This window comes from Amblyraja radiata, chromosome 21 (genome assembly GCF_010909765.2).
Source record: "Amblyraja radiata isolate CabotCenter1 chromosome 21, sAmbRad1.1.pri, whole genome shotgun sequence".
NCBI lineage: Eukaryota > Metazoa > Chordata > Chondrichthyes > Rajiformes > Rajidae > Amblyraja > Amblyraja radiata.
The window spans coordinates 42,366,715-42,378,734 of NC_045976.1; the positions used below are offsets into that span (position 1 = coordinate 42,366,715).

Below are 12,020 nucleotides of genomic sequence, written 5' to 3' on the forward strand. Positions count from 1 at the left end.
CTGCCGCTGCCGCCGATCCTGACTCACTAAACACAACCATGTGTGGCCCAGCCTGCGGGCCAGCGAGAGGAACCTCTCCTCCAGATCGGAAGCTGCTTGCTCGCACATTCCCCGCGGGATTACCCACTTCCTGGCTGCTCTTGCAGGGAATGTTGTGGGAAGGAACTGCAGATGCCGGCTTCAACCGGAGACAGGCACAAAATGCTGGAGTAACTCAGCAGGCTCAGACGGGACAGGCAGCATCTCTGGAGAGAAGGAATGGGTGACGTTTCAGGTCAAAACATCCGAAGAAGGGCTTCAGACCCGAAACGTCACCCAATCCTTCTCTCCAGAGATGCTGCCTGTCCCGCTGAGTTACTCCAGCCTTTTGTGTCTATTTTCCCTTTATCCTGTATCTATACACTGTGGACGGCTCGATTGTAATCATATATTGTCTTTCTGCTGACTGGTTAGCGCGCAACAAAAGCTTTTCACTGTACCTCGGTACACAGAAACAGAGAAAACATGCCAGCACAACCATTCAATATGATCATGGCTGATCATCCAAAATCAGTGCCCCGTTCCTGCTTTCTCCCCATATCCCTTGATCTCTAGAACAAATGAATGGAGGATATGCAGAAAAGTATCAATGATAAAGGAAACAGGACTCTCCAAGTTACTGGCATGCTTGGCCTGGCTGTGTGACCCGCTGAGTAACTCCACATTTTGTGTCAGCCTTCTAGAACGGTGCCCTGTGTGATGGACTGGGCTACATCTTCAATGTTGGCCAGTCTTCTCTTCTCTTATCAGCTTTCTCCCCTCTCTCAACAATTGGTCTGAAGAAGGGACCCGACCCGAAACGTCACCTATCCATGTTCTCCACAGATGCTGCCTGACCCGCTGAGTTACTCCAGCACTCTGTGAAACGTCACCTATCCATGTTCTCCACAGATGCTGCCTGACCCGCTGAGTTACTCCAGCACTCTGTGAAACGTCACCTATCCATGTTCTCCACAGATGCTGCCTGACCCGCTGAGTTATGGTGCAGCAGCATCTATGGAGCGAAGGAAATAGGCAACGTTTCGGGCCGAAACCCTTCTGGAAATAGGCAACGTTTCGGGCCGAAACCCGGAAGGGTTTCGACCCGAAACCTTGCCTATTTCCTTAGCTCCATAGATGCTGCCTGACCCGCTGAGTTACTCCAGCACTCTGTGAAACGTCACCTATCCATGTTCTCCACAGATGCTGCCTGACCCGCTGAGTTACTCCAGCACTCTGTGAAACGTCACCTATCCATGTTCTCCACAGATGCTGCCTGACCCGCTGAGTTACTCCAGCACTCTGTGAAACGTCACCTATCCATGTTCTCCACAGATGCTGCCTGACCCGCTGAGTTACTCCAGCACTCTGTCTGGAGATCTAAGGAGATCGTGGATAGATGACGTTTCTTCTTGAGACTGAGGCAAGAGGTACAGAAGTGTGAAAACCAACGCACACCTCCAGATTCAGGGACTGTTTCTTCCCGGCTGTTATCAGGCAACTGAACCATCCTACCACAACCAGAGAGCGGTCCTGAACTACTATCTATGGTAGTATCGTTGGTGACCCTCGGACGGTCTTTAATACTGGACTTCATCTTGCTTTAAACATTATTCCCTTTATCCTGCATCAGTTAAAGTTCTGGTTCAGGATGACTTTCCCTGTGATCCCGGGCAGAGTCTCTCTCTCACTGTTGCTATGGATACACGTGTTTACCGACATCTGCCGGTTGCCATGTATGTTCTGGGGAAGGCGAGACTGGCCGTGACATCATCATACGTGATGTGGAACACATGTTGCGGGCAATTGAAGCCGTGATCTTGATTTAAGGGCTGGGGCCGGAAGTTGCAGAGCACAGAGTCGAGGTCTGGATTGTGTTAGCTCGAGCTGCTCAGCTCACAAAGTCGCCGGCCACTGTGGGAATCACTGTAGTGTTCCCGCCATCCCCACAGCCCCACAGACCGAAATGCCCCAACTAATCGCAGCCCAGACCATCAGTTTCAGTGTCAGGGAAAAATAGGTGCAGGAGGAGGCCATTCGGCCCTTCGAGTCAATTCAATGTGATCATGGCTGATCATCCAGAATCAGTCCCCCCGTTCCTGCCTTCTCCCCACATCTTGACGAGAAGGGTCTCGACCCGAAACGTCACCCATTCCTTCTCTCCAGAGATGCTGCCTGTCCCGCTGAGTTGCTCCAGCATTTTGTGTCTATCTTTTCCCCATATCGAATCTGTTAGCCCCAAGAGCTAAATCTAACTCTCTCTTGAAAACATCCAGTGAATCGGCCTCCACTGCCTACTGTGGCAGAGAATTCCACAGATTCACAACTCTCTGGGTGAAAACGTTTTTCCTCATCTCAGTCCTAAATGGCCGATCCCTTATTCTTAAACTGTGTGACCCCTGGTTCTGGACTCCCCCAACATGGGGAACAGTTATCAGTCTAGTTTATTGTCACGTGTACCGAGGTACAGTGAAAAGCTTTTGTTGCGTGCTAACCAGTCAGCGGAAAGGCAATACATGATTACAATCGAGCCGTCCACAGTGTACAGATACAGGATAAAGGGAATAACGTTTAGTGCAAGGTAAAGCCAGTAAAGTCCGATCAAGGATAGTTTGAGGGTCACCAATGAGGTAGATAGTAGTTCAGGACCGCTCTCTGGTTGTGGTAGGATGGTTCAGTTGCCTGATAACAGCCGGGAAGAAACTGTCTTGGTGTATGTGCAAGTTGTCCCAAGTGTGTGTAGGATAGTGTTAAGGGCCTGTCACACTTGGCGATTTTTCAGCGACTGCCTCTATACCGGAATGACGTATCAGGTCAACGAACAATACGTGCGGCGTGATGATGTATTCACACGCGGCGTTTTTACAAGTGTTGCGACATTTTTGTTGTTTTGAAATGTTCAAAATCTTTCGGCGAAAAAACACCGACGCCGAATAATTCGCCAAGTGGGACAGGCCCTTGCGGGAGTGTGCGGGGATCGCTGGCCGGCACGGCGCGGGCTCGGTGGGGTCAAAGGGCCTGTTTCCACGCTGTATCTCTAAACTAAACTAGTCTGGGAAGGGGGTATACTGAGTGTCCCAGTTGTCGAGTTGCTGCTTGACACTGCGCTGCAGTCTGCATATCACACCCTCTTCATGAGAGAGTCCCGCAACTCCCTGTGTCTATCGTCTACAAACCTAAACGATAATGATAGAGTTAACAAGGCCCCCAACTAACAGGCAGTTTGCAACAAAGATAGATACAGAATGCTGGAGTAACTCAGCGGGACAGGCAGCATCTCTGAAGAGAAGGAATGGGTGACGTTTTGGGTTGAGTCTGAAGAAGGGTCTCGGCCCGAAACGTCACCCATGCCTTCTCTCCACAGACGCTGCCTGTCCCGCTGAGTTCCTCCAGCACTTTGTGTCTGTCTTCGATTTAAACCAGCGTCTGCAGTTCTATCCGACACAGGCAGTTTACAACGTTGGCCCAGCTCGGCCTCAAGGGACACGTTGTGGAAATCGTTCAAGTTCCCAGGCTTTATCCGTGACGTTTCACCCCTCCCCCTCCCCCTCCCCCTTCCCCTCCCCCAGCGTTGGAGAAATGTATTTACTGCTTTAATTTACTAAATCAAATATATTTTATTGTTCCCGCTCGCGGGAGAGTCCAGGACCAGAGATGACAGAATGAAAGATGTACCTTTAGTTTACAGATACAGACAATAGACAATAGGTGCAGGTGTAGGCCATTCGGCCCTTCGAGCCAGCACCGCCATTCAATGTGATCATGGCTGATCATCCCCAATCAGTACCCCGTTCCTGCCTTCTCCCCATATCCCCTGACTCCGCTATCTTTAAGAGCCCTGTCTAACTCTCTCTTGAAAGTATCCAGAGAACTGGCCTCCACCGCCCTCTGAGGCAGAGAATTCCACAGACTCACCACTCTCCGTGAGAAAGAGTGTTTCCTCATTCTAATGGCTGACCACTTATTCTTAAATATACAGCGCGGAAACTGACCCTTCGGACCACCCAGTCCACGCCGACCAGGTGGTGGGTGTGTGGAACGAGCTGCCGGAGGAGGTAGTTGAGGCTGGGACTATCACAACGTTCAGGAAGGAACTAGACAGGTACATGGATAGGACAGGTTTGGAGGGATATGGGCCAAACGCAGGCAGGTGGGACTAGTGTAGCTGGGGCATGTTGGGCAGACGAACATTGTCCTACACATCTGGGATAGTTTGCAGGTGTTCCGAGCCAATTAACCTACAAACCCGCACGTCTTTGGAGTGTGGGAGGAAACCGGAGCGCCTAGGCGCTCCGGTTTCCTCCCACACTCCAAAGACGTGCGGGTTTGTAGATTAATTAGCTTCAGTAAAATTAGAAACTGTGCGAGAGATAGTGCTAGCGGGGTGATGGCTGGTCGGCACGGACTGGGTGGGCCGAAGGGCCTGTTTCCTCGCTGTATCTCTAAAGTCTGCAGGGGCAAGTCGACCTTGCAGCCGTGATACTTGGTGCTATCCCGGCCCCAGCTGGGTGGGTGACTCGACGCGGGAGGGCACGTCCGTGAACATCCCCTCTGCTAAATAATGCAAAGTGTCTGAGCAGATGACGGGGCGAATGATTGGGCAACAATTTCCCGGCAGATGTGCAGATGTGCAACCACTGCATCGCGCAGGATGGAATCACCTCCAGCGACGGACGATGGACAAAATAATCACCGGCGTGCTTCCTGCCCACACTGAAGGAAGCAGATTACACACGCGTGTCTATTTTTAAACACTTTAGTTTAGTTTAGAGATACAGCGCGGAAACAGGCCCTTCGGCCCACCGAGTCCGTGCCGACCAGCGATCCCTGCACACTAACGCTATCCTACACACACTAGGGACAATTTTACATTTTACACCAAGCCAATTAATGTTCAAACCCATCACGTCTTTGGAGTGTGGGAGGAAAGCCTGAGCACCCGGAGAAAACCCTCGAGGGTCAATAGACAAAAGGTGCAGGAGTAGAGGCCATTCGGCCCTTCGAGCCAGCACCGCCATTCAATGTGATCATGGCTGATCATCCCCAATCAGTACCCCGTTCCTACCTTCTCCCTTGACTCCGCTATCTCTAAGAGCCATATTTAGCCCTCTATTGAAAGCATCCAGAGAACCGGCCTCCACCGCCCTCTGAGGCAGAGAATTCCACAGACAGGGGGAGAACGTGCAAACTCCGTACAGACAGCACCCGTAGTCAGGATGGAACCCGGGTCTCCGGCGCCGTGAGGCAGCAGCTCTACCCGCTGCATCGCCCAAGTTTCAATGAGGCCCCCCCCTCCATCCCATTAAACTCCAGTTCTGTTCAGTGCAGTTTAGTTTATTGCCACGTGTAGCGAGGTACAGTGAAAAGCTTTTGTTGCGTGCTGTCCGGTCAAGCGTACCTTCTGCCTTCCTCAACGGTCAATCTACCGGTGAGGCCAAACAATAGGTGCGGGAGTAGGCCATTCGGCCCTTCGAGCCAGCACCGCCATTCAATGTGACCATGGCTGATCATCCACAATCAGTACCCTGTTCCTGCCTTCTCCCCATATCCCCCGACTCCGCTATCTTTAAGCCATCTGTCGTAGAGTGAATAACAGGATGGACACATACATTTATATCAGATGCAGAGTGCTCGATGCCGTTGGGGGCCTTACCTTCCTGGGCTTCACCTTGTCATGGTAGTCATACTGGAATATCCCCTTGTAACTCAGTCCCAGCCACCAGGGAATGCCCTGCTTGTCCTGTCGGGAGAAAACATAACAGCTCAGCATTCCCCAGTTCACGATTCCTCACAGAAACCAAACCCTTAATGTTTTATGTGTCATTCCTAACTGTCACTGTATGTCACGTTGTCACTTGCGGGCGGAGCACCAAGGCAAATTCCTTGTATGTGAATAATTGGCCAATAAACTTATTCATCATCATCTTCATCATTGTTTTAAATAAACAATAATAATTTATTCACCTATTTACAATATTATGTACAATAATAAATTATTCAACACAATAGACAATAGGTGCAGGAATAGGCCATTCGGCCCTTCAAGCCAGCATCGCCATTCAATGTGACCATGTCTGATCATCCCCAATCAGTACCCCGTTCCTGCCTTCTCCCCATATCCCCTGACTCCGCTATCTTTAAGAGCCCTATCTAGTCAATGAGGAACCCGCTCATCCTTCTAAACTCCAGCGAGTACAGGCCCAGTGCAGACAAATGCTCAATGGATTCAAACACTTCAAATGGATAGGACAGATTTAGAGGGATCTGGGCCAAACGCAGGCCACTGGAACTAGCTTGGATGGGGCAGCTTGGTGGGATAGACAAGATGGGCCGAAGGGTCTGTTTGTCAGCTGTGTAATGTTGATGGTAACTAGGAAAGTATGGTTGTAAAAAATAGCATGAAGATAATATGGGCATCACGGTGGTGTAGCGGGTAGAGTTGCTGCCTTACAGGGCTTCCAGCGCCGGAGACCCAGGTTCGATCCCGACTACGGGCGCTGTCTGGGGCGCTGTCTGTACGGAGTTTGTACGTTCTCTCCGTGACCTGCGTGGGTTTTCTCCGAGATCTTCGGTTTCCTCCCACACTCCAAAGACGTGTGTAGGTTTAATTGGCTTGGTGTAAATGTACAAAATGGCTCTAGTGTGTGTGGGATAGTGTTAGTTTAGATATTTTTTAAGATTAGATGAGAGATACAGCGCAGAAACAGGCCCTTCGGCCCACCGGGTCCGTGCTGACCAGCGATCCCACTAACTCTAACACTATCCTACACTAGTGTGCGGGGGAGATCGCTGGTCGGCGCGGACTCGGTGGGCTGAAGGGCCTGTTTCCACGCTGTATCTCAAAGCTAATATATGTAAAATGAGTTCAGTTGCACCTCCTCCAACCTCATCTCCTGTATCCGCTGTTCCAGGTGTGAAAAATGAATCGCAAAGCTTCAAAGACAGCAAGGGATAAGGACGGGCTGAATGCTGAACAACTTAAAGTCCTCTTCAAGTGTTATAGTAATTGCGTGCTTTACAGAAGGTTGAAACTGAGCCTGTGGATCTCGGAGAAGACCCACAAAAACGAAGATCTCGGAGAAAACTCACGCAGGTCACAGGGAGAACGTACAAACTCCGTACAGACAGCACCTGCAGTCTATTGCAGGGAGACAAAAATGCTGGAGAAACTCAGCGGGTGAGGCAGCATCTATGGAGCGAAGGAATAGGTGACGTTTCGGGTCGAGACCCTTCTTCAGACTTCTGCGGGGGTGGGGAAGGAGAAAGGAAGAGGCGGAGACAGTGGGCTGTGGGGAGCTGGGAAGGGGAGGGGAAGAATCTATTGCAGTCAGATTCTGTTCTCTTTTGACAAACGACAAATGGCGATCGTAAAACAATAAAATAAGATGGAAAGGGTAACAGGACATTCGCTTATCTGTAATGGTGTGGAATTGGGCTGTGTTTAATCTGCTGTGTCTTTCCCGAGGTGCCAGATGTAAATTTGTTACAAGACCATTTGGAAGAAAGGAAAAGTGCAAATTTGAGGAAGGACATTCTTGCTATTGAGGGAGTGCAGCGTAGGTTCACCAGGTTAATTCCCGAGATGGCTGGACTGTCATGTGCTGAGAGAATGGAGTGGCTGGGCTTGTACACTCTGGAGTTTAGGAGCATGAGAGGGGATCTTATTGAAACATATAAGATTATTAAGGGTTTGGACACGCTAGAGGCAGGAAACATGTTCCCGATGTTGGGGGAGTCCAGAACCAGGGGCCACAGTTTAAGAATAAGGGGTAAGCCATTTAGAACGGAGATGAGGAAACACTTTTTCACACAGAGAGTGGTGAGTCTGTGGCATTCTCTGCCTCAGAGGGTGGTGGATACTTTCAAGAGAGAGCTAGATAGGGCTTTTAAAAATAGCGGAGTCAGGGATATGGGGAGAAGGCAGGAACGGGGTACTGATTGGGGATGATCAGCCATGATCACATTGAATGGCGGTGCTGGCTCGAAGGGCCGAATGGCCTGCTCCTGCACCTATTGTCTATAAAGTGCCTTCTGCAATACACAAAACATCAAAGCGTAGGTCTGTACATGAGGCGCAGATGAATCTTTGTGTCGCGAGCGATCTCCGAGATCAAGGGTTCCCAACTTTAGGTAAATTTACCCCCAATTTCCAGAAAGTTACGGGTAAATTTGTTGATTCTGGTTTTAGACAATAGGTGCAGGAGTAGGCCATTCGGCCCTTCGACCCGAAACATCACCCATTCCTTCTCTCCAGAGATGCTGCCTGTCCCGCTGAGTTACTCCAGCATTTTGTGCCTGTCTCATAGAGTGACGGAGTGGGAACACTCCATCGACCCAACTTGCCCACACCGGCCAACATGTCCCATCTACACTAGTCCCACCTGCCTGCGTTTGGCCCGTATCCCTCCACACCCGTCCTATCCACGTACCTGTCCGACTTCAATGACAAATAGCGTACCTTTACTGCGTAGTAGTGGACTCCATAAGTGGGAAGAGATTCAGCGATGCTCATGTAACTAGGAGAAAGCAGAGAAGCACAATTGGAAGACAAGCTGCGATATCCCTCCCCTCCTCAGTGCTATCTCAATGAAACATCGAAACATTGAACCCTCTAATCTACTTGAAGAATGCAGCAATGAAGGAGGAAAGCAAGCGACAAAAAGTAACACAAGTTAGCAACGTCCTACAAAAATAAAGACACATCTAAGAATGTTATCCAGGAACACGGAGAGCGATCGAGATGGCTCTCCCGTTTAACATGAACGGGTGGAGCGATAACTCTGCCCGTTACAGTCGCGATGTTATCAAGCAAGGATTTAGGTCACATTACCCCTTCTGGCGGCCGAACAAGACACGAGAGAGGGTGTGAGCTATAGGCTTCTCAGACGGGGGAGTCGGGGGAGAGGGGAACGAGAGATTTAGACGGCGATGTCGAGAGATATGGAACGAATGAATGAAAGATATTGAAAAAAGTAACGATGAGAAAGGAGACCGGCCGTTGTTGGGATCAAGGAGAATTTGGGAGAAGTTAACAACAAAGCAGAGAGGTAAAATATATGTTTAAGAAGGAACTGCAGATGCTGGAAAATCGAAGGTAGACAAAAGTGCTGGAGAAACTCAGCGGGTGCAGCAGCATCTATGGAGCGAAGGAAATAGGCAACGTTTCGGGCCGAAACCCGGAAGGGTTTCGGCCCGAAACGTTGCCTATTTCCAGAAGGGTTTCGGCACGAAACGTTTTGCCTATTTCACAGAAGGTTTCGGCCCGCAACGTTGCCCTATTTCCAGAAGGGTTTCGGACCGAAACGTTGCCTATTCCAGAAGGGTTTCGGCACCCCGCCACCCCAACGTTGCTATTCAGCAGGGTTTCGAGCCCGAACGTTTCCTATTTCAGAAGGATTTCAAGCCCGAAACGTTGCCTATTTCCTTCTCTCTTAGAGCTGCTGCACCCGCGACCGAGAGACCCTCACAACCTTCCCCCCTCCCACTCTCACACCTCCCATAACGTTGCCTATTTCCAGCGAGGGTTTTTTCGGCCCGAAACGTTGCCTATTTTCTTCTCTCCAGAGATGCCTGCCTGACCCGCTTGAGTTACTCCAGCATTCTGTGTCTACCTAGTTGATTGGAAGAAGGGGTTCGGCCCGAAACGTTGCCTATTTCCAGAAGGGTTTTCGGCCCGAACGTTGCCTATTTCGTTCGCTCCATAGATGCTGCTGCACCCGCTGAGTTTCTCCAGCACTTTTGTGTAGCTCGTGATTGGATATGTTGGTCGGCACGGACTCGGTGGGCCGAAGGGACTATTTCCGCGCTGTATGTACTGTGGGTTGCGGTGAAAATGAGTAACTGATGATGAAACTAACCAGGACAACAGTGAAACTAGTACGTTGTCTAGGGGGGGGGGGGGGGGGGGGGTGGTTGGAAAGAGAGGAGAAAGCAAGGGTTACTTGAAGTTAGCGATATCAATATTCATATCGCTGGGGTGTAAGCTGCCCAAACCCAAGAGATCTGATGCTTGGCAGATTATTGATCAGTACGGGTGTCAGGGGTTACGGGGAGAAGGGATTGAGAGGGAGAGATAGATCAGCCATGATTGAATGGCGGAGTAGACTTGATGGGCCGAATGGCCTAATTCTGCTCCTATCACATGACCATATGAGGTTGATGACAGTAATATCTGGCATTTCCCTTGGCAGTGGGTGCATCGTGCAGGCAGTGTTGGACTTACTTCACAATGGCTTGACCTCGTGATTGACCAGTCACCTTCTTGTAATATTCAATCACTCGGTCCTCACTGAAAGCCAACAAATATGTTGCATTAATAACAATTCTAACACACTGACAAAATATAAAACGTAGACAGTCCAGCACAGGAACAGGCCCTTCGGCCCACAATGTCCGTGCCGTACATGACGCCAAGTTAAACTAAACCCCTCTGCCTGCTCGTGATCCGTATCCCTCCATTCCCTGCATATCCACGTGTCTGTCTAAAAGCCTCTTAAACACCACTATCGTGTCTGCCTCCACCCCCACACCTGGCAGCGCGTTCCAGGCACCCACCCACCCTCTGTGTGAGGAGATTAGTTTAACCTGGCACCACACACAGCTAGTGTTCAAGAAGGAACTGCAGATGCTGGAAGATCGAAGGTACACAAAACTCCCGGTGGCTCAGCACTTGGACTCCCCCTCCCATTCCCAATCCGACCTCTCTGTCTTGGGTCTCCTCCATTGCCAGAGTGAGCAACACCGGAAATTGGAGGAACATCACCTCGTATTCCGCCTGGGCTGCTTGCGTCCGGATGGCATGAACGTTGAATTCTCCCAATTTTGCTAGCCCTTGCTGTCTCCTCCCCTTCCTTAACCCTCGAGCTGTCTCCTCCCATCCCCCCCGCCCTCGGGCTCCTCCTCCTCCCTTTTTCCCTCCTTCTCCCCCCCCCACCCCCCATCAGTCTGAAGAAGGATTACGGCCCGAAACGTTGCCTATTTCCTTCGCTCCATAGATGCTGCTGCACCCGCTGAGTTTCTCCAGCACTTTTGTGTTCCCCACACATCTATCTATCTATATAGTAAAAGTCTCATCTTGTATGTATGTGTGTGTGTGTGTGTGTGTGTGAGTGTGTGTGTGTGTGTTGGTGTGTGTGAGTGTGTGTGTGTGAGTGTGTGTGTGTGTGTGTGTGTGTATGTGTGTGTGTGTGTGTGTGTGTGTTGTGGTATGTGTTAGTGTGTGTGTGTAGTGTGTGGACGTTGTTGTGTGGGTGTAGTGTGTGTGTGTGGTGTGTGTGTGTGTAGTGTGTGTTGTATGTGTGTGTGTAGTGTGTGTAGTGTGTTGTGCTGTGTGTGTGTGTGTGTGTGTGTTGTGTTGTGTGTGTGTGTGTGTGTGATGTGTGTGTGTGGAGTGTGTGTATGTGTTGTGTTGTGTGTGTGTGTGTTGTGTGATGTATGTGTGTATATGTGTGTGTGTATGTGTGTGGTGTGTGTGTGTGTGTGTGTGTGTGTGGTGTGTTGTGTGCATGTGTGTGTGTGTGTGTGGTGTGCGTGTGTGTGTGGAGTGTGTGTGTGTGTGTGTGTGTGTGTGTATGTGTGTGTATGTGTATGTGTGGTGTGTGTGTGTGTGTGTGTGTGTGTGTGTGTGTGTGTGTGTGTGTGTGTGTGCGTGTGTGCGTGTGTGTCTGTGTGTGTGTGTGTGTGTGTGTGTGTGCGTGTGTGTATGTTTTGTTTCTTCCTCAAAACGCTACGCGCTAACGCTGAAAATTTTACATATTCTAACTCACATTTTTCTCTTCCACGCCGTAATCAGGCTCCCTTCAGAATTCATGCAATATTTCACGTTATTGATGATTAAAGCTTTAAAAAAGCTAAATTCAACATCATTTTCGCTGTTAAAATCCTTCCTGCCAGCTTCCAACACACTTTGGTACAAAGTTGCACGGCAGGAACACTCTGAACTTTTCACCTCAATGGGATATCACAGCAAGTGCTTCAACACGAGGGAGAAGGCCGATTGGTAT

General features: G+C 50.0%; 1 protein-coding gene across 1 annotated transcript in view; it reads right to left on the bottom strand.

The window, feature by feature from the left end:
- frmd4a (FERM domain containing 4A) overlaps positions 1–12,020 on the bottom strand; it is a 128,898-nt gene that overhangs the window by 38,982 nt on the left and 77,896 nt on the right. The window contains 3 exon segments of the mRNA XM_033040192.1: positions 5,672–5,758; positions 8,477–8,534; positions 10,241–10,306. Of these exon segments, the coding sequence (XP_032896083.1) occupies positions 5,672–5,758; positions 8,477–8,534; positions 10,241–10,306 (211 nt within the window).